At 36.6% G+C, this 27381-nt stretch overlaps 2 protein-coding genes across 2 annotated transcripts; one reads left to right on the top strand and one right to left on the bottom strand.

The window, feature by feature from the left end:
• Positions 1-8542: 8542 nt before the first annotated feature.
• Positions 8543-14205, bottom strand: LOC139130700 (mitochondrial import inner membrane translocase subunit tim16-like). The gene is made up of 5 exons (XM_070696455.1): positions 14069-14205; positions 13195-13279; positions 11332-11420; positions 9893-10015; positions 8543-9572 (listed from the first exon to the last, which is right to left on the bottom strand). Exons 1-5 carry the CDS (start codon positions 14069-14071, stop codon positions 9453-9455), a joined length of 420 nt encoding a protein of 139 aa, XP_070552556.1. The 5' UTR covers positions 14072-14205; the 3' UTR covers positions 8543-9452.
• Positions 14206-14526: 321 nt separating this feature from the next.
• Positions 14527-26714, top strand: LOC139130699 (leucine-rich repeat-containing protein 59-like). The gene is made up of 7 exons (XM_070696454.1): positions 14527-14734; positions 20810-20869; positions 21255-21518; positions 22157-22229; positions 22365-22529; positions 24755-24805; positions 26008-26714. The coding sequence occupies exons 1-7, from the start codon at positions 14639-14641 to the stop codon at positions 26175-26177; spliced, it is 879 nt and encodes a 292-aa protein (XP_070552555.1). The 5' UTR covers positions 14527-14638; the 3' UTR covers positions 26178-26714.
• Positions 26715-27381: the final 667 nt, after the last annotated feature.

The following is a 27381-nucleotide window of genomic DNA, read 5'->3' as shown; positions in this document are numbered from 1 at the left end:
TTTTTCTCAGATCTCTTTATTGTTAAATCTTCAAACAGAAGCATATAGAGGAAATGTAATATTGGTGTGAAAGTTATGCCTCACAGAAGTATTTCATTTTTCAGTGAGGATAACCCCTGTTCTTCGCTTCGATAAAGTGTGTATGTGCGATGTATGATAGTGAGCATGCGTGCGTGAGTGCTTCACGAATTCTACAACGTGTTGAAAGGTCTCAGTCAGAAAAATGTAACAACTTAGCCGGCTATTGAACCACTCTTTTTGGGAGTGGAGATTTAGCCGACTGGTTCTGTCTCAGGCCTCTCAGCTAGGCGACTGATGCCGTATGTTGTGGGTTCGAATCCGATTGAAAACTATCCGTATTTTCTATCTTGGGTCGGTAACACTGCTGGTGGACAGAATTGTCCCCGAGGTTATCGTTCGCCCAGTTAAAGCGATGAAATTCGTTTCTTCGCTTCGATAAAGTGTGTATGTGCGATGTATGATAGTGAGCATGCGTGCGTGAGTGCTTCACGAACTCTACAACGTGTTGAAAGGTCTCAGTCAGAAAAATGTAACAACTTAGCCGGCTATTGAACCACTCTTTTGGGAGTGGAGATTTAGCCGACTGGTTCTGTCTCAGGCCTCTCAGCTAGGCGACTGATGCCGTATGTTGTGGGTTCGAATCCGATTGAAAACTATCCGTATTATCACAGTGAATTTTTTGAAGTGGGAAAAATCATGTCTTTTAAGGAGACACAGTTAAGGAGTCAGTTCTGTTCCATCAGAAAGATATCATCTTTTCACTCAAAATCTAAAATGTTATTCCTTTTCAAGCTGTGATTTCAAACAAATTATAGAGAATATACCAATTTTTTGATTGTCATCGTTTATACCAATGAAAATGGAAATCCATGAATTTTAATGCTGTCATGCAGTTCAGATTGGTATGTGTATTGATAAAATTTCTATATAAATCATATAGAACAAATCTGTAAAGTTTACAAAAGACAAGAAACTAAATGATGTCTGCAATGAGCTGAATGACTGTGTTTTGCATTACATTTACACTCAGATGTGCGATGTGCACAATTGAAAACAAAATATGATACGTATTCTTCTCTCTTGATTGAATCTACAAGAGGATTGTCTGATCAAATCCTCAACCTGAAAATGTGTCCAGATGGTATCCACATTCAAAAATACTACTAATAACCATGGCTTTGAAACTTGTTACTTACAACTGTCGAGATGCTAAATCGTCTGTTAATGACATTTGTGAACTATGTAAATCACATGAAATTGTACTAATTCAGGAACACTGGCTCAGCAAGGCAGAACTTTCTATGCTTTCAAGAATTCATAACGATTTCAATGCATACGGTGACTCTGCGATGGATGAGGAGCTTGATTCGAGTCGCACGGCCCTACGGGGGCGTGGCTAATCTTTGGTGGAAGTCCCTGGGCAATAAAGTGCATGCTAAATATCTGGAGGACACGAGACTGGTTGCAATTGACGTTCGTACGGATAAAACGGAACTATTTGTAATGTGTGCATACTTACCAACGTGCTCGAGAGAAAATACCGACGACTATTTGCAATACCTAGCGAAAATAAACTGTATTGTTCAGAATAGTAGTAATCAAATATGATTCTCGGTGACTTCAACGCAAACCTCAATACTGTATTTGGTAGGGAGTTGGACAGCTTCTGTGTTCGATATCTATACAGATACCGAAATTCTTGGGAAAAGTCACTTGATCTTCACATATTACAGTGAAGCACATGGAAGTACCGAATGGTTAGATCACTGTGTAACAACAAACTCAACGCATGAGGCAATACGCGAGATCAAAATATTGCATAGCCTAGTTTCATCTGACCATTTTCCATTGAGTATTATAAATGAAATGGCAGATCTTACTCAACTCGATTTTGATTATGCTAACACTTGCCGTCCGACGCTTCAACCGCTTTGGTCAAAAGCCTTGGAAAGTCATTTGAAATGCTATTGGTCTGCCACTGATCATCTTTTAAGTAATGTACATATTCCAACTGACTCTGTTTCTCGTCGTAACCCAAATTGTAAAGATGTTATTCATCGGCAGGAACTGTGTTCCTTTTACAATGATATTGTTGGTCATCTAAAGTTGGCTGCTCAGAATACCATACCATTTACCACCTCAAATGCTCCTCATGAAATACCGGGTTGGAATGACCAAGTCCGTGACTACCATAATATTGCACATGATGCATTTAAAGTTTGGGTCACTTATGGGAAGCCCTGTGAAGGTCCTTTTTTTGAGTTGATGTGCAAAACTCGTGCAAAATTCAAGTTGGCTCTGAGAGCTTGTAGGAGAAACAAGCAAATGGTGAGAGAAAATGAAATGGCTCGTCACCTGTCACAGGGAGATTCTCGCAAACTGTGGAACTCTGTACGTGCCAGGACATATTCAAAGAAAGAGAGTGTTTTACCCACTAGTGTAGGTGGTTGCAATGGCCATTCAGAAATCGCCGATATGTGGAAAACCCACTATGTGCCTTCTTAATTCGGTGAATAGCTGTCAAAATAAGAATCATGTTATTACAGCCATCAGCTATGTCAATTTTTCAGAAGAAATTATTGTTACACCTGATGAAGTTATACACGTCGTTAGAAAATTAGATAAGGGTAAATCTGCCGGTAAAGATGGCATCCATTCTGAGCATCTTATTTATGCAAATTATCATTGTTTTGTTTTGTTAAGTTTGTGTTTCACAGCATTTTTTGTTCATGGGTACTTACCAGACAAATTTATGCAGGCATTAATTGTTCCAATAGTCAAGGACAAAACAAATGATGTTACATCAGTCGATAATTATTAGACCAATCGCTCTTGTTACAGTTGTGTCTAAGGTGTTTGAACTTTGCATCTTAATTTTGATGCCAGAAAGGCTTTTGATAGAGTTAACCATTTGTCTTTGTTTAAAAAATTAATTGATAGAGGATCACCGCTTTTCATTGTTCGCATTCTTATGTGGTGGTATCGTAACCAGTCATTCTATGTAAGATGGGCTTCTGCCACCTCTACACCGTTTTGTGTCAGAAATGGAGTTCGTCAGGGAAGCATTCTTTCCCCAAGGCTGTTTGCAGTCTATGTAGACGATCTCAGTTACATTTTGCAAGGGTCTGGTGTGGGCTGCCAGATAGCTGGTAATATAATCAACCATTTGCTTTATGCAGATGATATTGTATTGATTTGCCCTTCAGTTAAATCACTCAGAAAATTGATTAAGATATGCAAACTGTATGGAAATGATCACGATATTCTCTTTCACTCTACTAAATCTGAATGCATGTACTTTCTGCCAAAGTCTTAGAAATTAGTAACCTGAAAGTGTACCTCTATGGAGTCTCAGTTGCTCACATTTGTAAAAATAAAACGGTATTTGGGCTACATGGTGTCGTCTACTGGAGATGACCATAATGACATCCAGAGACAGCTGAAGTGTATGTATGCCAGGGCAAACTATATTATCCGTAACTTCAGTCATTGTTCGTATGAGGTTAAAAATGTTCTTTTCAGAGCTTTCATGTACAGTGTATACTGCCTGAATATCTGGAGTAGCTATAGTGTAAAGCAGATGAATACTATGCGAGTTGCGTACAATAATTCTATGAGAATCATCTTTCAACTTAAATTTGCGTGTAGTATAAGCAACAATTGTGTGCAGAGGAGCATTCTGAATTATACTTCACTTCAACGCCAAGCTCTTTTTAAATTCAGGGTTCATCTGATTGACTGATATTAGAACTCTGTGTGAAAAACATTAGCACAAAGTTTCATAAAATTTGGTAGAGTCGTACCACAAACAGCACTCTAATCCCAAATTATGCAAATTAGCACTAATTATGCAAGCCACACCAATATAATGGACCTGCATATGTATGCCGTAGTGTAGGATCCTTGTACCAAGTTTAAAAAGAATTGGCACAGGCATATCTCAGATATCTGCATTCCGATCTATGAGTAGTCGGCTGCATTTATGAAAAAAAAAGACCTTACCCCAAAAAAATTGCTACAAAAGGTTTCTCAACGGATTTTGATAGAGTCAAATGTGCTTAATAACATATTAAAAGTCTACCAAAATCTGACCACCGGAAACGCGTCATTTTCAAGATGGCGTCCAAGATGGCCGCCATATACTTAAAATGGCCATAACTATACCAAAAAAAATTGCTACAAAAGGTTTCTCAACGGTTTTTGATAGAGTCAAATGTGCTTAATAACATATTAAAAGTCTACCAAAATCTGACCACCGGAAACGCGTCATTTTCAAGATGGCGTCCAAGATGGCCGCCATATACTTAAAATGGCCATAACTACTTAAATATTAAACCTAGACTAGTGATGTCTGTGTCTACCACCATGTTTTAGTGGTTTAGGAATCCAACTATCATATCTAGATTATAGGCAAGTGGTCATAAGTCCCATAATTTGCATATTTGTACATGTATTAAAAATAATCACTGTCACATTCTTCGTCCACAACATGTTGCTCATGTGGATTTTCACAATTTCCGAGGTTAGGTAGTAAAGGGAAAGCAACTCCACACATCGTTCATATTTTGGGTGTTTGCGTTTTGTGTATGAAATTGTGTATAATATAAGTGTATGTCATGTTTGGCTGTTTTAAGAAAAGTGTTGCTTAGCCATGGTGAGACGTATCCGTAATCTACGTGTCTTGATGTTACTCCACACTGGAGTGGAGAGACAAGTGTGACACTGCGATCCGTTGGCGCTGCATTTCGAAAACAGAGTTTTCTTCATCAGTCGCTTGAAATTCATTCTTGATTGGTGAGACGTGTTGAATGGTTGATTGTTTTTATTTGGTAGTATATTGTTCCACTTACATTTGGTGTTCAAGTAGGGAAGCTAGAATGTCTAATGGTTGGTCTTGTTGTGTTTTTGTAGGTTCGTGTGAACCTGAGTTCGAGATGTCGTCGCTTTTGTGAAGTCTGGCACTTATAAGTGTATTGCCTATATTTCTGTTCCTTCTATATGCGATTATTGGTTGATTTTGGAACAGTTTTTTATTTAGTGTTTCGTCTTTTTCAAGTTCATTTCAGTTTTCTGTCAAGGCTTGCTTGATTTTTGTCATTTCGATGTTACGGGCTATATGTTGTTATGAAGACTACTGTACAAAATACATGATAGCTCTGCTAAAATAATCTTTAAAAACAACACATTTGAATTAAACGATGAATTCTACTGGCAAATATGGGATGCTCTATGGGGTCTCCCTCGTCGCTGGAAATAGCAGATATTACATTTCACGAGACAGAAATGAGAATAATACAGAAACACAAACAACAAATGCCGACCTGGCTGAGGTTCAGGGACGATGTTTTCCTGATTTTGATCGGAACACAACACGAACTCAATGAATTCATATCAAACATCAACAAAATGCATCCTATTTTCAAATTTTCGTTTGAAAGCTCCTCTCAAGAAATCACATATTTAGACCTGACTATCTACAAAGGTCGTCGATACAACAAAAAGAACATTCCCAACACCAAGACACACTTAAAACCAACAGATACATTCCAGTTCTTACAAAGAAACTCATGCCATCCGGCAGCAACATTCAAAGGTCTGATCAAAGGTGAAACATTATGATACATCAGAACATACAACAACGAAACCGATTTTACAGAGAAAGTCACACAATTTAGTGAAAAATTACAAGACCGACAATATAAAAATACCGCAATTATACGGTGTCCATCACATTTGATCTGAATTGGTACATACCAGTATGGTACCAAAGATCAACAATAAATGTTGTTTCTATCAGTGCAGGAAAATTCCAAGTTGATGTTATGACAATGATTTCTGCACAGTACAGCCAGAAAAACAACAAGAATATATAAACCAGAAAACAAGAATGACAAAAGTAAATAACGTCTGAAACTTTAGGTACTGGAGGTCAACTTTAGCAACATGCATAGCAAAAACAGCTAGTCCCTCTTAGTTTGAGCAGGTCTGTTAATATGAACAGTTCAAAAACAATGACAGGAAATGACTCAAGGTCAGTGGAGTAGCTGTTTCAGTCACTGGCATGCCACCACTCCTACATATTTGCAGGATTTCCCTTTTCTTACCTCATTTGCACATTTTTGACGTCCATTTGAAGAACGTCACGTCTCAGCCCCTGCATCTACCCTGTACACCAAATACTGAGATGATAGCTTTGGCGGTAAGGGATTCGAGCTTTTGCGTGTGACGGACATACATCCGCACTAACATACCCACATACATACATAGAGACACACAGACGCCACCGACTCACCATAAAAGCTGTTTTTGTTATTTATGTACATACCAAATATGAGCTAAAAATGAAATAGAACGCATTATCAGAGAAACAGATCATAAAAGCAGAAAAAAACAGCTTGAACAACAAAAAGAAAGAAAGAACGCCACCAACAATACAGTAGTCTTCATAACAACATATAGCCCGTAACATCGAAATGACAAAATCAAGCAAGCCTTGACAGAAAACTGAAATGAACTTGAAAAAGACGAAACACTAAATAAAAAACTGTTCAAAATCAACCAATAATCGCATATAGAAGGAACAGAAATATAGGCAATACACTTATAAGTGCCAGACTTCACAAAAGCGACGACAGCTCGAACTCAGGTTCACACGAACCTACACAAACACAACAAGACCAACCATTAGACATTCTAGCTTCCCTACTTGAACACCAAATGTAAGTGGAACAATATACTACCAAATAAAAACAATCAACCATTCAACACGTCTCACCAATCAAGAATGAATTTCAAGCGACTGATGAAGAAAACTCTGTTTTCGAAATGCAGCGCCAACGGATCGCAGTGTCACACTTGTCTCTCCACTCCAGTGTGGAGTAACATCAAGACACGTAGATTACGGATACGTCTCACCATGGCTAAGCAACACTTTTCTTAAAACAGCCAACATGACATACACTTATATTATACACAATTTCATACACAAAACGCAAACACCCAAAATATGAACGATGTGTGGAGTTGCTTTCCCTTTACTACCTAACCTCGGAAATTGTGAAAATCCACATGAGCAACATGTTCTGGACGAAGAATGTGACAGTGATTATTTTTAATACATGTACAAATATGCAAATTATGGGACTTATGACCACTTGCCTATAATCTAGATATGATAGTTGGATTCCTAAACCACTAAAACATGGTGGTAGACACAGACATCACTAGTCTAGGTTTAATATTTAAGTAGTTATGGCCATTTTAAGTATATGGCGGCCATCTTGGACGCCATCTTGAAAATGACGCGTTTCCGGTGGTCAGATTTTGGTAGACTTTTAATATGTTATTAAGCACATTTGACTCTATCAAAAACCGTTGAGAAACCTTTTGTAGCAATTTTTTTTGGTATAGTTATGGCCATTTTAAGTATATGGCGGCCATCTTGGACGCCATCTTGAAAATGACGCGTTTCCGGTGGTCAGATTTTGGTAGACTTTTAATATGTTATTAAGCACATTTGACTCTATCAAAAACCGTTGAGAAACCTTTTGTAGCAATTTTTTTAGGGTCAAACCATATTTTCAGCCGACTATGAGCCCCTATGCATGGACACAGCATTAATATTAATACTATCCTTGAACCCCTGTGGATCATACCTGGTGACCCTGTGGATGGATATCAAATACAGGAAAGAAAACGGCCATCACACAGCCATTTTTGATCAATCATTACAAAAATCGGGGTACATATATATGACATAGGGATTAATATATGTACCAACTTTCAATGCAATCGTGCCCAGCATCGCTGAGAAATTTACGTGAACGAACGCACAGTCGTCAAATATAGGAAACAAAATGGCCGCCACGCAGCCATTTTAGACCGGATCAAAACAAAAATCAATGTGCATATGTATAACATATGGAGTAATCCATGTACCAAGTTTGAATGGAATCACTCCTAGCATCACTGAGAAATTTGCGTGAACATACGCACCCGACATCAAATACAGGAAACAAAATGGCCGCCACACGGCCATATTGAATCGAATCACAAAACAAATCGACGTGCATATGTATGACATAGGTAATAATCCTTGTACCAAGTTTGAATGAAATCGCTCCAGGCATCTCTGAGATATCTGCATAAACGGACAGACAGACGGACACACGGACATGACCAAACCTCCAAGTTCCTCTAATGTTGATATGTATGGTACATATTAACATTTTACATTGTTACTATGAGGATGGCAAGACATTTGTGTGCATGACGTGGAAAACACGGTAAAAACAGTATTTAGAATTAAGAGGCCAGTGTCCTATTGAGTAAATTTTGGAATTCATAAAAATTCTTTAAGTCAGCCTGTCTCATAGACATTATAGCACATACAACACGTACAAAAGTTTGTGTATCATGCAGACACAACTTTGAGTTTTTGGGATTTCCATTTGGCTGTCTGTGAACACAATTAGTGACTTATTTTATATAATGTCAAGTACAGCAATGAACAGCAGCCAAATTAGATGTTTTACTCATTTTATTGATTCATTCAAAGAACACACTTAATACAGATTTAAAGAATCCAAACAAAGCTCTTTTTTTCCAAATTTAAAATTTACCTTCATTATTTTCCCTTCAAGTGGTAACTACAATCAGGCCTCCTGAAGATGTTTATTTTCAAGAAAACGTAAAATGTATTGTTCTGTTGAACTGAAGGTTTGTGTAGGCTCTTTAGAGTGCTGTATTGAATCCTTGTATGCTTTAAATTCACAGTTCAGGTCCACTTTGGTTGTAAATTTCATTTCATGCAATTATGCTATTCATTTCAGTTTATTCAGAATGTCATAGACATCACATCGTGAACATTCCGTTCCTAAAAATGTTTTTGGATCATTAATTCCAATCAAAAGTTGGAAAATGTACAACATCTCACATGTTCCCTGGAAAAAGTGAAATGTAAATATGTTTAAATTTTCTTATTTTTGACAGCACAGAGATGTGATACCTTGGGTAACATTTTCACAGGAAATTTTTTCACAGAAACTAATGAGTACAGCTGGTATTATTCTGTCTTTTGCCTGAAAGTACAGAATATTTTCCTCATTGTAATTATCTTCAACAGACCTTTTGCAATTGTAAATTCAATAAACAGTGAGCCCATACTAGGTGATAGAAATACCCCTTTTGGTTTGTCAGAGTACTAGTTGTTTAAGTTTGTATTCAATTTTAGCATTTCAGATCTTTTCATATCCCTGTACACAGGCCAATGCTCACACTGGTTTGTCAGCTTTTTCAGCTTACACGAGTCTGTTTTATGAAGTCAGAATTATACAACAGACACTGAGAGAGTCACATGGTAGCTGACAACCAATGTATAACACTTGCATAAAAATACACTATTCTATCTGCATATGGTTTTATAATTACTGTCATGATTCTGATGTCTTTGATGTGTTGCTGGCATCATCACTTGCTGTTATCTTTTTCCGTTGTTTGATTTCTTCTCTGTTTTTGATTTCTTTATCAATTCTTTCCTTCGCTCTTACAACCTATGTGATTAAGACAGAACCCCATTACAGCACACGCTTGGTAAGTTTACTGAATACATTTGAAATATTAGAACTTCAATAATATGTTTGACATTCTTGTATGCTTTTTTTTAAAAATGATAAGAAAATCATGAAATGGAGTAGATTTGATGTAATGGTGTTTACTTCTCGTAACCAATTTATTTCAGATTATGTATAAAATGACCTTGTGACACCTTAACCATTGTCCTGTAAAATCAAAGCAAATGTACCATTGAGCAAAATTGGACAGCACTGACCATATTGAGTAAGCACTTCCTGAAATTAATTCTGTCACTTACTTTTGATTGAATATAAAATGAGCCTCCTTTTGACTTTTCATTGACACCAAATAAATGATCATAATTTTTCTGGACTTGTTCTGGATCAAGTTCTGGTGATATATTCAAGACTTGCTGTGCTTCCTGTACAATAGAAAAAACATAAAATAACTCATCCACCAAATCAGTCCAAGTGTAAGTCTGATGCCTGAATTCATATGGACCATGGTACAAACACTCAAATTTGTACACACGGGTTTGTTTGTAATGCCATCATGTAATCCCTTGGGTGTCAGGGCTCGAAATTAGCAGTAGTCCCGCGTCCTCAGAATACCAACTTTTCTCTGAGGCTACCAAAATCCATGAAATGGTAGCCCACACGGACTACCAAAGCCTGGAACCCGAAATTCAGTCAGTACTTGGCATGACCATGTTCGGCCTGTCACTTTGGGACCAGCTAAATGCATTCAAACCTAGCTCTGTGTGGCATGAGCTGTGTGTATACGGAGGCCATATAAACGCTGGTAACTCACAGCCCTGCCACGCAGAGCTAAGTCAAACCCAGCTAGACACAGAAAAGCCAGACTATGACTTTGTTATGCAAATAACGAAGACCACTGTGCAGTGGAACTTTGCGACAAAGTTTCTACATCTGAACTGCCGTACTTGAATGACAGGCACAGGAAATGATGGCCAATGAAAATGTATTTTTGTCGCATTTTCATCATAATCAATCGCAATTACTGTACATAGAAATTATGCCTGATCCCTAAAGAAAAGCCCATGGTCTATTTTTAGCCCTGCTACAGTATGTCTCAGTGCTGAGAAGGTTGTGTCGTTGTCATGACGACTATCAAAATTTGCATAACATCCACAATACCTGTTTCCTAAGGTATTAAAGGTGTGCAATATTCACATCACATGACTAGAAAATTCACTTCATGGGTAGAATCTTGAAAAACAACTTTTTCTTGTCTGGCTAACAAAAAAAGATATCCTTGAACTAAAAATGTATGGACTACAAGCCATTGTCACTGGACTACCAACTTCAGAAAATGGTAACCCAAGTGGACTACCAGGGAAAAAAGTTAATTTCGAGCCCTGGGTGTACTGAGTTTGTGGAACACATCATGTCCTTTTTATTTTTGAGTAGAATGATTCTACAGCTGCACACTGTCCTTCCTCAACATCAAATGAATAAAACATTTTGTATTTTGTTATTATTTTCCAGATTGTTTATATATCGATTGAAAATGTTGGACCAGTTGACAGAAACATTGAATTTTTTCTTGCCCAGCACCAAAATTACCTGTCTTGGGCATGCAGGCAGACAGTAACTTCAAACACTGTTCACTACGCTTCATTGTAATTTTACAAATCTTATTGCTTTTATGCAATATGAAGGGTGCAGATGTTATAAAATTATTTCATACATGTTCTTGCATTGGATAAATATTTACCTGTAAAGTCATACCCATGATAGAGTCTGTTGCAGCAGTCTTTTGGCCTTTTTGTCCACCACCAGATCTCCTAGCTGCAGCTTGACTTGCTGAAATCATAAACAATCAAATTCACAGTACAATAAATTACCCAATATTCTCTTTGATTTGCATCATTGAAAGTTACTTTTCTTATAGCTTTTTCAGTTCTGCATATAAACAATAATGTGCAGCATCTGAATAATTGTTAAATAATATCTGGTAAACATAGGGCCAAAGTCCCTGAAGTTACTATGGACATGGATACAAAATTAAGTATTTCCTGACTGTATGAAATTATCTCACTAAGGTCATCCTAGGGACCTGTAAACCAAATATTAAAGCTGTCTGACCAGCGGTTTTGAAAAACCAAGCGACCCAACAGTCGACAGAGCTCTGCTGTGTTATGTAGAGAATAACTTTTTGTGACACATGTATTGATGAAGAAGGTGAATATCTTTGATAGCTCATTTCAGGATGGCCTGACCAAAAATGGCAAAATTAGCTGCAAAAATACAAAATTGAAGATTTCATCATAATTTCAATGTATTACAATGAGATAAAGCCTAGGAACCTGTATACCAAATATCAAAGCTAACATGAGTAACTTTTGAGAAACAAACATTTTGGCCAAAGTGGCAAAAATTTACCAAAAAATACAAAAATTGAAGATTTCATCAAATTTCAATATATCACACAAAGACAACCCCTAGGTACCTATATACCAAATATCAAAGGCATCAGACAACTAGTTTTTGAGAAACACATTTTTTAACCAAAAATGGCAAAAATTGCACCAAAAATACAAAATAGCAGATTTCGTCATATATTCAATATATCATATTAAGTTGATCTTTAGGAACCTGTATACCAAATATCAAAGCTGTCAGACAAGTGGTTTTGATGAAATAAAGTTTTGACCAAAAATGGAAAAAAATTCCTTAAAAATACAGATTTCCATATTTCATCACAATTTGAACAAATCTAAGTTGGGTTATCCCTAGGGATCTGTTTACCAAATAATAAAGTTGTCTGATCAGCGGTTATGAAGAAGAAGATTTTTACCAAAAACGCCTTTTTTGTTGCTAATTTGCATATTTTCAACAATATCAAAAAATTAAAAAAGTTTCTCATAATCATATTTTTCATCTACACAACAAATATCAAATCAGTAAGTACTGCGGTTCTCAAGATATTTGAGTGGACAGATGCCTCACAAACGGACATACATACATACATACATACGTACAGTACATACATACATACATACAGACTGACGCCGGACGGATACCCATCCCAATAGCTTCTATAGACTATATATAGTCTATTGTAGCTAAAAATACATTTAGATATTTCAGTGAAAATTTACAAATAACCATTAAAGAACCATAAAAGTCACATTCTGTGGGTACTACAAATGCCATACTTTTGGGCAGCAATTTATGGCGAACTGAAGAGGTCATTCTCTGAGAAAACTTAGCATGCAAATTTCTTTTGTCATTTCCATTGGAAAAAAATTATGTCCTTCTATTTCATAAAACAGGTGCAACTAGTCTCCGTACTTTTCATCACATTATTCTGTATGGCTGAAGACACAATCAGAGGAAGATTTTACAAAAATGCTATCTCCTCTCTAAGTCATGCACAACTGAATTATTTTCCAAATTATTTAAATAAGAATTGAGAAGAACAGTGTGCTTAAAAGTACATTTTCAGAATTTTTACAACTAGTCTATGAACTTGTGACATTGTAGACTTCACTGAAGAATCTCAGAGGATACAAATCATAATCAATTTAATATTGGAAATCTACAGTATTGTGGGACTAGTGTGATGGCAACTTACCAGCTACTTCTTGTCTGACAGCTTTGGCAAAGGCTCTTGCAACTACTTGCCCTCCAAGAACGATAACCTGTGCCAGATATTTTGCCTGTTCAAAATAAACAAACATGATGTCTTCAGACAAACCTCATGGCTACCAGCTTACTGCCTTTCAGTAACAAATACCTCCGTCAAGCTAGGGTTAAAATTTATGAATGGCAAAATACTCGATAATATTTTATTATAAATCAATTATGATGATAATTTTTATAATCATTATTATTGCTTTATGATTATGATTATTATTATTATTGTTGTTGTTGTTTTCATTATTATTGTCATAACGACCATCTTCTTAATAACCAACAAAAGTTTGCCAACAGTACCATCATAACTGTCGCCTCGGCCCTTCATGTCTTGTTCTTGTTCTGCTGTTTTTGATTTTGTACTGTTTGGTGGAGCTGGAGGGACTGTGTCAGTGCCTAGACATGAGGGGAATCTACTGTATGGTTATAGTGCACGGAGCTAGCTCCATGGTTAGTAGTCACTAATGTAGTAATGGTACTACTTGCGTAACTACATTTCAACCGTGACTATTGAACGCAATTTTTTGTAGCCGCCCTGACCCACAGTGCCTAAACTACAGTTTAAGGATTGTTTCTCAGAAACTGGTTGCCTTTTGTTTCATCTTCGTTATATTCATGTCACAAGGTGCGGATAGAGTCAGACGCCTGGACCTTGCTTCACTGGGCTAGCGAGAGCTCTCCGTTATCGTAGTCGACTAAGTCGTACATAATCACTGTCACACACACTGATCACACAAGCTGATAGGTTTTTGCTCTTTAACGGGAGTCACACTAATTAGACTACGAAACTGTGTATCTCTTTAAAAACTTACCATTTCTTATGTCAGTAAAGTGATATCGAATTTTGATCGCGCCACGCACGTACGGCCGGCTGTTCGTCAGGTTAGTCTGCTGTCCACATGAGAAAAAGCAACATGGCTTCTCAGTTACATCACGGAGGCCGATAAAACACTAATTCTGATTGGCTTACACCAGTAAGAAACAGCATTGCTTTTCTGAATTTTAACCCAATCATTTCAACTTTAACTCATCGCCTATACCATTAATTGTGGGGGTAGTGATACGATTAAAAACATTATGCACTGCAAAAATTTGGCGTCTTGATATTTTCTATGGAAACGGTTCGCAAAGTAAGTGAATGAATTATGAAAAAAGGCAATGATTCTACGATTTTGTATAAATATGACTTCCTAAGTAAACTACATGTTAAATGGTGTCTCGTCAGTGGATATCGTGCCCGGGACAGAGTGTGTTCTCATACTAAAGGTCAAAGGTTGTAATATCCAAGGCGGAAGTAAAGGACACGTTGTCAACGAAGAGAACGTCGCATATTGCAGCAAGCAAGAGAATCTTGTTTCAGTGTTCAAGTGCCGACAACGAAAATGCCATCGAAAGAAAAATCGCTGAAGGATAGACTTGACGGCAGTGAACTTGATCTAAGTATGAGCAGTCTGACTAAAGTACCCGTCAAAGAATTGGTAAAGATCTTTCATCTCACGTAATCGTTTTCATGGTTCCCAGACACTTCGCACCAAAACCACTTCGCACCATACCATCTCGTCCCTTACCATTTCGCACCAAAACCACTTCGCACCAAAACAACCTCGTACCAAAACCACTTCGCCCCAAAAGTCACGTCGCCCCAAACCATTTCGCCCCCAAAACAATGCCACTTTGCCCCAAACTTATCGCCACCCGGTAAAGCTGAAATAACCACAACTGCTATCGAAGTTTCCATCACCTTTCTATCATCCCAGGACACAGTTAAATCTTGAAATTGTACACATTTCGAGAAAATGACATCGTGCGATTCCGCGCATGGCACCCGAGTTGTAGCATTGAGTAGTTTGCGTGTTTCTTCTTTCTTAGTCTACTGTTTATGGTTTCATGCATCAATAAATGTTTCCGTGGTAGCCAAAATAAGTTGCATGTAAAATCAACGTTATGATACATCGTGGCATCGTTGTTTTAGGACGAGTTGATGGTATAATACTTTGGGCAAGTGGTTTTAGTACGAGGTGGTAGTTGGGGCGAAGTGGCTTTGGACGAGGTAGTACTTGGGACGAGGTGGTTTTGGTGCGAAATGGTTTTGGGGCGAAGTTGTGTGGGGCGAACTGGTTTTGGTGCGAAGTGTCTGGACCCCGTTTTCATCATATGCAGGATTTCAGGGACGTTCAATTTGTACAGTGACCTTGCCTATGGACACTTGAATCGAAAGGTACAACAGTTATTACGGTACCAATCGATTCAGTTGTCCAAACAGCAATTTTGGAGATCTTGACAATTGAAGCTGACCACATGGCACCGAGCGCAGCGCAAAGCATGTTACAGTGTGATAGTCGGTTGTCCGTAATGACCCCGGTATGGGACTGGTCAGTTTCTTCGGCCTGGGGGGGGGGGGGGGCGGTGGATTACTTTTTGCCGACGTCAAAAAGTGGCTACCCCCCCTATTCCAAATTTTGAAAACAGGGTGACCCCCCTATCCCAAATTTCGAAAACAGGGTGACCCCCCCCCCCCCGCACACGACAACTGTAAAACAAAAGGTGGACATAAATTATATTATATATATATATATATATATATATATATATATATATATATATATATATATATATATATATATATATATATTTTATATATAGATGAAAGTCCGGAGCTGGATTATTAGATTAAAACATTTATTCGCTACTCAGAGTTTCGTGCATCTTGCGATGCAGTCATCAGGCAACTGCCAAATACAAACCAATACATTCTAGAGTAATGAGAAAATAGAACAAGGCATTCTGAATGGAACATATCGTGATGCGCGTATTTACGCGCGCGTATACGTGTTTAATTTTTGTGGGATAGCAGAAATTTTTTAGAGTGCCTGCAGCACGAAATTAGCTCATTTCTTTTGTTGAGCGTTGCCATGGTTGGTCTACATATGATAAAAAACTTTTCCCACAAACACAAGTTGCACTTCTTGTTGGTATTGGAGTATGGTTTAGCTTGTTTTACCTTTCTCCCATTTGATTTCATACTCAATGTTCTGGTCTTTTAGTTCCAAATATATTTCAGTTGCATTTTTATAGCGTTGGTTTTTGAACGAGCAAATATGGTTTCTATATCTAAATTTAAATGTTGTATCACATAGTCCGATGTAAGTTTGTTTTGTGTCCGATGTAATGACTTCCGCTTGGTATACTATGTGTTCATCATTGCAGCTACCATTCATCGGGCATTTATTATTGCAGTTGCAGTTTGTCTTATTCTCTTCACTGGGGTTTAAGTTGTTTAATTTAGCCTTGTTGTTGTTTGTTATTATTGTACCAATATTACTCATGCAACTATAACTAATTTTTAGTGTATTTCTCGAAAAGATTTTGTGCAAAGGATTTGATTTGGTGAAATGCTTATCCATCAGACTAAGGAAGCATTTTCCTATATTAGTATCCATGCTTTTGCTGTAAGGGGTTGTACCACGTAATGTTTCTTTGTCTATTTCTTTTCCTTTTAGGTGGTTCTTCTTTGTATGTAAGATTGTAATGGTATCCACTCTTATCCAAGGCATCCTGGTATGCAGATTTGGTGTTGTCGAAAGATTCTTTGTCTGATGATATTTTTGACAGTCTCCTGTTGATCGATTCAGGGATATTTTTCAGGATGGATGGTGGATGATTAGATTTGCGGTGTACATACAATGGCACATTACCTGGTTTCATGTATGGCGTGTGCTTACCACTCTTCAGGTCTAGCGTCACATCCAGGAAATTGACAATGGTTTGGTTAGCCTCAACTGTGATCTTTAAACCGTTGTTGCGGAAGATTTCGCGGATTCCTTTCTTGATGTTTTCAATCTCTTGCGGTTTTCCCTTGAAAGCTGCTAACCCGTCGTCCCTATAAAGCCCGACATTTTGGCCATACTTTTCAGTGAGTAGAGACAGTATATAGCAACCGACCAATTCACATATTTCCGCTCCGTCTAATGAACCCATGGTCACGTCGAATTGGTCAGATGACTATTTCTTCTCCCATGGTATGTTGCTTTCGAATAACAATTAGCGCCTGGCCTGCATGATGATGTCACATTCGTCACTACTTATTTGGCGGTATTTGCTGGCAAAATTTAGGGCTTTGGTCTGAGTAACTCTTCATTGATCGTTGGGTAAAATTCGCATATATCAAAGCTTATCAAGGAAAGCCTCTATGCTCTAGATTGTTGAACCATTTAAGGACGTCTGATGTGTTCTTCCACTGGTTGATGTTCGTGGCATTGATGATTGGCTTATTAATTTTATCGAGGATTTGCTTGCTTACCATGCCAATTTCTGATTTGGTTGGTTGATTAGGCGACACGTCGGATGATCATTGAATGTGGGTTTATGGTCTTTAAGGGTAATATATGCCTCCTTCTGTGCTATTTTTTCTATGCGATCGTCTAATTCAAGTTTATAGGCTATTTTGGCTGCTTCTGCGTCGATTGCGGTAACTACTTCTGGATTGGACTTCTTGTATGTTTTTGTGATATTTCTTTCAGTAACTTGTCATAAGATTCAGTGTCCATTTTGTAGTAATTTGTGGTTTTATCCGCTGGTATGAGAAGTTTACCTGGTTTTATGATGGTCTTGATGTCGTTGGATATTTTTTTTCTGGAAACAGCATTTAACATCTTTGAACTTGACATTTTGGATGAGTTTTAACATGTCGTTTTCGAAAGGTTTCAGTTCTTCAACTTGTGGCGGCGAATTTCGTGATTTAAAGCCGTAGGTTTCCTTTGTCTTTGGTTCTCTTGGGTTAAGGAAGAAGTGCGCTATCCAACGCACACGGCGAAGAAAATGTTCAGTTTTCTCAATGAGTCTCTTCATATGTTCGTTTCTTGATGGCAGTGAATGTCCTGGTCGAATATCCTAAGTTGGTTTTCTCCATGTTGACAGGCGATGAATCGGTCAGAGTGCTCAACAAAAATATGGAGCTAAATACGAGCAGGACGTAGATTGATGTCTTCATCGGACTGGCAGAGTGCTCAATAGTTGAACTAGAGCTATAGGTAGATGAAAGTCCGGAGCTGGATTATTAGATTAAAACATTTATTCGCTACTCAGAGTTTCGTGCATCTTGCGATGCAGTCATCAGGCAACTGCCAAATACAAACCAATACATTCTAGAGTAATGAGAAAATAGAACAAAGGCTTATATTTTATATATATATATATTTTATATTTTACATACATTTACATTTTGACAGTCATTCTGTGTTTTAATGAAATTGTTGACATGTCAGTTGTAACATAGAAATTTTAAAGTGTCAATCTTATAGTTTGAATACAGTACATTTTAAATGAGCTGTGAATGTATTTCACATATTCTATGCTTAACCAGATGTCCTGAACAGAAATGGATGTCAATCATTAATATCAAAGAGGAAAAAGCAGTAAATCAAAAATTTTGATGGGTGTTAAGACTTGCCAGCCATCCAATTAAATCACCTGAAGAGCCATACCGGTCGAGAGGCATTTTAGCCAAATCTGATGTATCAGGAATTTGTCATGCTTTTCATATGAAATGCAGATTTCATAATGGTACACTTTCACTTAGCAAACATCAAGATATGTCTGGCATACATCTCTGATTTATTAAAGTATGGCGCCCGAAGGGCGTGGAGAAAAATATGAAACATCCTGATATCTCTGATATATATGTCTTGTATATTAAAGTCATGCACAGGAAGGGCGTGCTGAAAAATGTCTGATATATTAAAGTAATGCGCTCAAAGAGCACGCTGAAAATATTGAACATACAGATATCTCTGATATATGTATGCCTGATATGTTAAAGTTGGGCACGCTGAAAAATATGTCTGATTATTAAAGTTATGCGCCCGAAGGGCGCACCGAAAAACACAACTGAATGATGAAATTTGTTGCTGACACGATGCATTTTAGGCAATGATGAGCCTGTGTTGAAATTCAAAAACACTGACCCCCCCCTATTGGGCATTTCAAAAACATGGTGACCCCCCCCCCCATCACCAAAGTCAAAAACAGGGTGACCCCCCCATGAATCCACCGGGCCCCCCCCCAGGCTGAAGAAACTGACCAGTCCCTAATGTCATGACATGACAAGTTCACTCAGTGTTCGTCCACAATTACAGGTGCGGTACATAGTGACATTTTTACAGGTACCAGTACGTTGTTCACTCGACATAGACGGTAGGATGTTTTGAAAGTATGACTCCAAGCTGTTCTAAGATATCACTGCACCTTCGAAAACGTATTGCTGCTAGAGTTTCGACAATAAAGTCGCAAATTCGTCGACTGCGATAAACCTCACATCTTGCCCATCCGAATTTTGTGAGTTGCACCATGGAGCTATCTTTTTAGCTCCATCGGACTCTGGTCCACACAAATAAATTAGTATTCGAAATACAAATTCATTTCTTGACTAAAGAACACAAACTGACGGGAATATTAAACTTTGTTGATGCAGAAAGTGATTATCAAAAGTGGTATGATAACATGATAAGTTATAGTTTACCACTCAAAGTTACATCATAACAAGGATATCTTCAAAGATTTGGTCTGAAATTACACCCCAAGGTTGACATTATGATTTTCAGTAATTTCATTTATAACATTAAATTTCGATTTCTGCATTTTATTATGACTGATAATTTGAGCCATTTTCATGGTTTTTGGAGATGGCCATGCAAGAGATTTCAAAGTGATCATCTTACTTGCAAATTTTGTTGCAAGGCCAGTTTGTAAATGGTTGTGGTCGTGGTTAGATGGAGTGATTAAAACCAATGGATGCACCAGAAATGAAGAAATGGTCCAAATGTATTGTTGTGGTTTAATTTTATTTGTACCATAGAGATTAGTTGTGCAGAGTCATCTGAATGGATGTATGTCAGTGTGCTAATTCTCTTTTAGATGTCACACTCAACCAGCGCTATGTCTAGACTTGGTTCAAGTTGGTGAATTTTAAAAAAATACAATCATTTGCAACAGTTTCTCGTGTGTCACTTCTATTTCATGCAAACCTATTTGAAATTTGGCAGCCCAGGTCAGGTTTTCCTAGCGATCGAACGCGTTATCTTTGAGTCTGTGCAGTAGCTAGTTAGTTTCTGCCGGATTGAACTCCTGGGTCCCTGTATCGTGTTCACCCACTCATTGCATTCACTCCACTCACATATTTCATATGAAAACAACACAAATCATCGTATTTAACCCCACTCAAACAGTCACAAATCACAGACTTGAAACAAGTCTTGGCCCTGTAGTTTATAGAACACTAAGCTGCCATGCTGCCATGCATTAAAAATGATTTAATGAGTATGTTCAGCAGGAGAGTAATTAAATCATTGTTTTGGCTTTTTTTTGCCAATTTTTAGAGCTAGTTTTTTTCGATGGTCAGTATCATGAAATTGTTCAGAAATTTGCTAATTGATATATCAAAAGTTTAAAACTTCACTGGCTGCTTAGTTTGTCTTGCCCAAAATTCCACTGAAGTGTGTTTGAAAAAATGAGAGATAAAAAGCTTTTCTAAATTATAAAATCTTTTTAATCAACAGGCTGCATTGCCCAGGGGAACCATATTAGATTTATCATGTAATGAACTAACCAGTCTACCAGTAAGTATCAAATGTGTCAACTTGCTTTTTTGTCATGTAAAATAATTTTATGCATTCCAACAAGACTTGAATAGCTGTTGTAAATTAATCAATAAATGAATATATCAATAGATTTAAGTCATTAAGTACAAGCGGATTTCTGTAAATTGGCTTAATTTTTACATAATACCCATATTTTCCTTCTAGGGTGGTCTGAAAACATGGTTTTTTGACAAATGGCTGAAAAATGATCTGAAATCATTAGTGAATTGCCTCAAACTCAAGGATTGACTTCAGAAATATAACTTTTCAAACACTGCTTTTTGTCCTCATAATAATTTCTATCATCAGCACAAATATAATATCCTAGGTTGACCAGATTTTTGCCTGTTTTTTTGTCATTCAGGAAAGCTTCTGCTCATTAAAACATCTTGTCAAAATTGATCTGAGCAAGAACATGCTGACAGAACTACCACAGAATATTGGAAATTTAGATAAGCTTCAACGTTTAGATCTTCTTGGAAATCAGCTTCAGACAGTACCTATCAGTTTTGGCAGACTGAGAAACTTAAGATGGCTTGATTTGAAGGATAACCCGCTGGATGAAAATCTCAGAAAAGTTGCTGGAGAATGTTTAGATGAAAAAGAATGCAAAGACTGTGCAAGAAAGGTAAGTAAGGCATTTGTACTCTGCTGAATAATGTTGTAGTGTGTAAAATATTCTGTATGAAAAGAAAAAACACTCGTCTGCATGGTGTGTTGTTTTAAAATTCCTATATTGTTTATTCCAATTTCACAAATACTTCTCAAGGATTTAAATTATCATCCATGTGTGCTTAGTTTGGTTGTTGTAATGAAAGAAGCATTATGCATTGGTTAAGTAAATGATGGATGACCATTTAATGTCTACTGGTTCGTTTCTAATAATAGAATAGACAGGTGAGGTCCAGTAAAGATTTTTATGTATTGTATTGTTGTCACTCAAGGTTAGCCTTGAGTTTTGCATAATTGGTACAAAATGTTTGTATCATTTGTAAATTACAAAATGAACTCTGTTTCATAAAATATATTCTTTGATAATTATTTGCTGATAATAATAGCATTTCAAGGTTTGTTAATTTCTCTCTATTGTATGTTATGACTCGTAATGCTAGGAATGATATGTCAACTATGAAGAAATGAACATAACAGAGTTTGTGACTGAAGGAATCAGTGTTTGTCTCAGATTTTTACTGTCTGAGACTTTGCAGCCAAAGTAGAGTTTTCAACCAAAGAAATGAAGAACATGATCATATACATCTGTTACAGGTTGTGAGTTACATGAAAGCTGTACAATCAGAACTTGAACGACAAAAACAAAAAAGACTCAAAGAAGAAAGAGGTGAGTTTATTCAAGATATTCATAAAATTTTGAAAAAGAAAGACAGTTAGTTTTTATAATTAATGTGTTAAATTAAAGAAAACATTACCCACCACTTATGCTCCTTGTTGCCATGACATTTTGTTACAATGATAGAAAGAGAAGCTGCTAAACAAGCTGAGGAAGCCAGAGAAAAAGAAGCAAGAAAGAAAGAGAAACAAGCAGAGAAGGAAAGGAAACGAAGAGAATATGAAGCAAGGCAAGCTGCCAAAAGACAGCAGGAAGAAATGCAAGCTTCAGAAGAAAGAAATATTGAACATGGTGAGATTTGTCATTCGTTGGTTATTGATCATTTCACATGAAGCATACTTAATTATAACACACCTCATCCGTAGTCTGTGTTCTAATTTGTCAATTGATAGTCACATGGAAAGCATTATTTTTGTGCTGATCCACGTAAACGATGTCATCAGGCATCATTTGTTGGATGTGTTGCCTGCCAGGTATCAGTTCCGAAAAGTGATGCCCACTGAAGTGAAAAAAAACAAAACATTTGCGCATGCCTGAACTGTGGCCGAGCAAAACGATAGTCAAGAAATTTCTCGGTTTATCCTACTTTCTGAAGAAAAAACTAATGTTCTGGTTTTCAACAAGGACTCAAAATGGATGAAAAAGATAATCAAAGGTGCATTGAACGTTTTGCAGCAGTATTGCAATCCTATTGGGAAAATCTTTTTCTTGCTGAACCACTCAAACATATTACATGTGACAAGTTTTGTGTATGGTGCGTTCTTAAAACACATGTTGACTGGCCATGAGGGCAAGAACATGCATGTTTTACCTCTAGGGCCAGTGAGTCACCCCAAAAGAGACTCAGAGGCCTTCGCCTCCGGAAACAGTCTGTTTTTGGGTGTGACTCACAGTCTCTCGGGATATATATGCTGTTGCCCTCATGGCCAGTCAATATATGTATACCATGTCAGTTGCTACATTAGTTGGAAATCATAACCTGTAGACATCAGTATCTCTGATCAGTCCAATACTTTTTTCACATGTTGTGCAGATGACTTAACACTTTGTTCCCATCTGCTAGGTAGCACAGTAATAATTTGTATTAGTGATTTACATCAGGGCTTCTATCCTCTAGTATGTCAACTTAGTTTTCTGTAGAATTGTTCTATCAAAGGCAAAGTCTTTCAAGTGTAAGAGGTGACATATAGTGTAGCTTTGTTCCTTATTATCATCATTATGATAAAAGATCACTAGTTTTCAGAGATGCTGTTTAAGACAGCTGTAAAGTGCAGTTTTGTCTGAGGCTTTCTGAATGACAGTGCAGTACACCCCCATGATATAACACATGCCAAGTTATGTAGATTGGGACAATCACTTTGCCCAATGTTTTATTGTTTTTTTTGTGCGAGGAGACTTCATAACATTATTCATGTAATTTGGTTAGATGTCCCAAACTAATTATGAATAAAACTGGCAATACTGTGATACAGATTGAATTTGATCACTGATACACCATAAGAACTACTGGCAATACTGTGATACAGATTGAATTGGATCACTGATACACCATAAGAACTACTGGCAATACTGTGATACAGATTGAATTGGATCACTGATACACCATAAGAACTACTGGCAATACTGTGATACAGATTGAATTGGATCACTGATATACCATAAGAACTACTGGCAATACTGTGATACAGATTGAATTGGATCACTGATACATCATAAGAACTACTGGCAATACTGTGATACAGATTGAATTGGATCACTGATACATCATAAGTACTGGCAATACTGTGATACAGATTGAATGGATCACTGATATACCATAAGAACTACTGGCAATACTGTGATACAGATTGAAATGGATCACTGATACACCATAAGAACTACTGGCAATACTGTGATACAGATTGAAATGGATCACTGATACACCATAAGAACTACTGGCAATACTGTGATACAGATTGAATTGGATCACTGATACATCATAAGAACTACTGGCAATACTGTGATACAGATTGAATTGGATCACTGATATACCATAAGAACTACTGGCAATACTGTGATACAGATTGAAATGGATCACTGATACACCATAAGAACTACTGGCAATACTGTGATACAGATTGAATTGGATCACTGATATACCATAAGAACTACTGGCAATACTGTGATACAGATTGAATTGGATCACTGATATACCATAAGAAATCCTGTTGATAACTTTCAATCAGAATGCTGGTGGTAGCAAAGGACCTATTTCACTCTGATGGTGCCATGAATAAGCTCCATACAAGTTTAGATTTAAGTTAAATGATAACTTTGCCTGTGAATTTCTCACTTGACCTTTCTCTGATATTTTCAGTTTATTTGACCAATATCAACACTTCATAACTTTGTGGAAATTTTATACATCTCAGTCTCAATCGAAAGTGAGAGAAAGCTGTTATTATGTGGAAGATTGATATCACTGATGTTGTGTTGAAGGACTGTTCTTCATGTTTTCCTGCTGTTATTTCTTACAGAAGTTCAAAAACAAAATGGACCACACACTGAACATCTGAAACCTGTAACAGGTAAGATTTATCAGAACTTATAATGGAGAAAATTTTATTAATGAAATTTTGATATTTGTGAGCATTTTTGATATAATGGGTGGAGTTCGCATTTTGTAAATTATTTAATGGCAATTTTGAAAAAATGATTTATATTATTCCTGAAAATAAGGTTAATGGTTTAGCTGTTACATCATGATCAATACTACTTTTTAAATTCGTATTTCAGTTTTGGAGAACAGTGGTAAACCTTGTAATATTTGCGGTGACAAATTTTGGCGCTTTGTCAAGTATGATCATTTTGTGATCACATAGAGCATTAGCAAGTAAACACAACATAAATGCAACTTTGAGGTCAAGACCTCCATGAAAAGAGGTTTATTGTAAAAAAGCTATGGAGTTATCGAGAGTTATAAATGAAGATTAATAATAATAATGATAATGATAGTAATAATAATAATAATAACGCAAAAGTTATATAGATGTGACTTTTTCCTCATTCACAAGTTCATGGCCGGTATATCCATCGATAAAGAAAGAGTTCACAAATTTCACTTTATCTTGTGAAGACCTAATGTTAGATGCAATTTAATGAGAGTTTCATAAAAAAACGCATCACCCAGGATATCATAATCCTAACCAGAAATTGAGTAGCTGATCTTATTAATACTAGATATTGTGATACACAATATTTGATGTCTTTGCCATTATATCATGTTATTTACAGACAAAATTCTGTATTAGATTTTATTCATCGTTTTATAGTTTCAAATCATTTTGATATGTTGGGTATAATTTTGCTAATAGTTGTAAACATGTGCAGCATAAGTTTGGCAACCTTACCACACAGACCTTACAACCACATATATATTTTTTGCCAGCAGTATGAACAGATGAGTTGAAGTGACCTCAGTAATTGTGGCAAGGCCATATTTTCGTAGCAGAAAGTTTCATAAAACTCTTTTCTTTTTGAGATTCAACCAAGACATCTTGTATGTGAAATGCACATGTTACCATTCCAGAATTCTAAAATGAATAGATGGTGTTGATTCATTGTATGTATTATGTTCCAATGAGAAAAATTGTGACAATCTATTTTCATGATTTTTAAGTCCTTGCAAAAGTCACATAAATTTATTATTCATTGAAATTTCCAGGTTTACCATATTACATGTAACAGAGTTTGATGTCTCATGTCTTGTATATTTTTATTCCCTTCACAGTGTCACCTTGCTATGTGATGTTTTTGTTCACCTTCATGGTTGCCGTGGTAGCAGTCATATTTGGAATCTTTTTCTACTGTCAAAACCATGGAGACAATCCTGCATGTCATGATATCGTCTTCAGATTTCAACATATAAAAAGGACTGTACAGAATCTTTTTACAAAGTGACAAGGTCTGATTGTTTTTAACAATACAGAATTCTAAAATTGTTATGCTTCTTGTAAAAGCATAACAATTTGTTTTAAAATTAACTGTTGAATGTAAAATAAAAGAACTTAGGATATAACTGAGAAAACTTTCCAACGATTGTCAGATGACAGAAACATAAATGAAGATATCAATGAATGTTGCGCTGTTAACAGCTTTACTCCTTGTTTATCTCACTACGTTATTGCAACAGATGAGTTACTCACTGTCTGTCAATAAGCATCATAGATAACCTAGAAATTCAGTCAGCACAAATGTTGTTTTGTCTGTTTGAGCTTTTGAGTTGTCATTTTGAAATCTTAGCAAGTCCAATGACTGACAAAGCTTCAGATCTGTTTATGGGAGGGCGCTGTTCACATACAAACATGCTTTCATCCGGTGTAGAGTGTGGATGCCACTTTACTCAACTATCCATTCATCATAAACAGAAATAAACCCAAGAGATTCTAAATCTAAAAAGAGTTGTCATGACAGGTTGATCATCCTAATGATAAGTTTTTGACAAGTTTGAAATTTTTAAATTGAACTTTTAACAAAGGAAAGACTTACTTTTGCTGGTAGTTGAAGCTTATGAAAATGAAGTTTTTACCTAGGAAAGTCTTCCATGGTGTGACGCAAAATCTAACACAATGAGACAGCTTGCTGTATTGACCTGAATATTGGTTTTAAATTTAAATGGACTGGTAGCCATCTTGAAGCTAAATTTTGTATCAGTAAGCAGAATCAGACAAGTTTTTTCAATTTCAAAGAATGTAGATCTTTTCACCAAAGTTTATCTCTCTTCCTGCACATGTCATCATTTACTCTTCCATAGAAATGAAGCTCAGCGCACTTCCGGCTAAATACATTATCAATTTCAATGGCTTCACTATGCTATTGTACTACTTTGAATGAAAACTTTTATGACACTAATACTTGGATTTGATTTGTTTATGTTTTCTGACAATCAAATGTTTACAATGTCATATCAATTAAAGAAACTTATACTTGTTGAATATCTTATGAACTTTTTAATGTTAATTAATTTCAAGCAATAAAATTTCAATCCATGAAAAAGAAAATCAATAGTTACAAGCAGTGATGTGTTATCAATGCTTGCATAGTAATGTGCACATCACTTGAGATCCTTATTATGACATATACCGTACCATTAGACAGTGCCCAA

Source organism: Ptychodera flava, chromosome 4, assembly GCF_041260155.1.
Source record: "Ptychodera flava strain L36383 chromosome 4, AS_Pfla_20210202, whole genome shotgun sequence".
Lineage (NCBI taxonomy): Eukaryota > Metazoa > Hemichordata > Enteropneusta > Ptychoderidae > Ptychodera > Ptychodera flava.
This window is presented reverse-complemented; position numbering and strand designations above follow the sequence as displayed.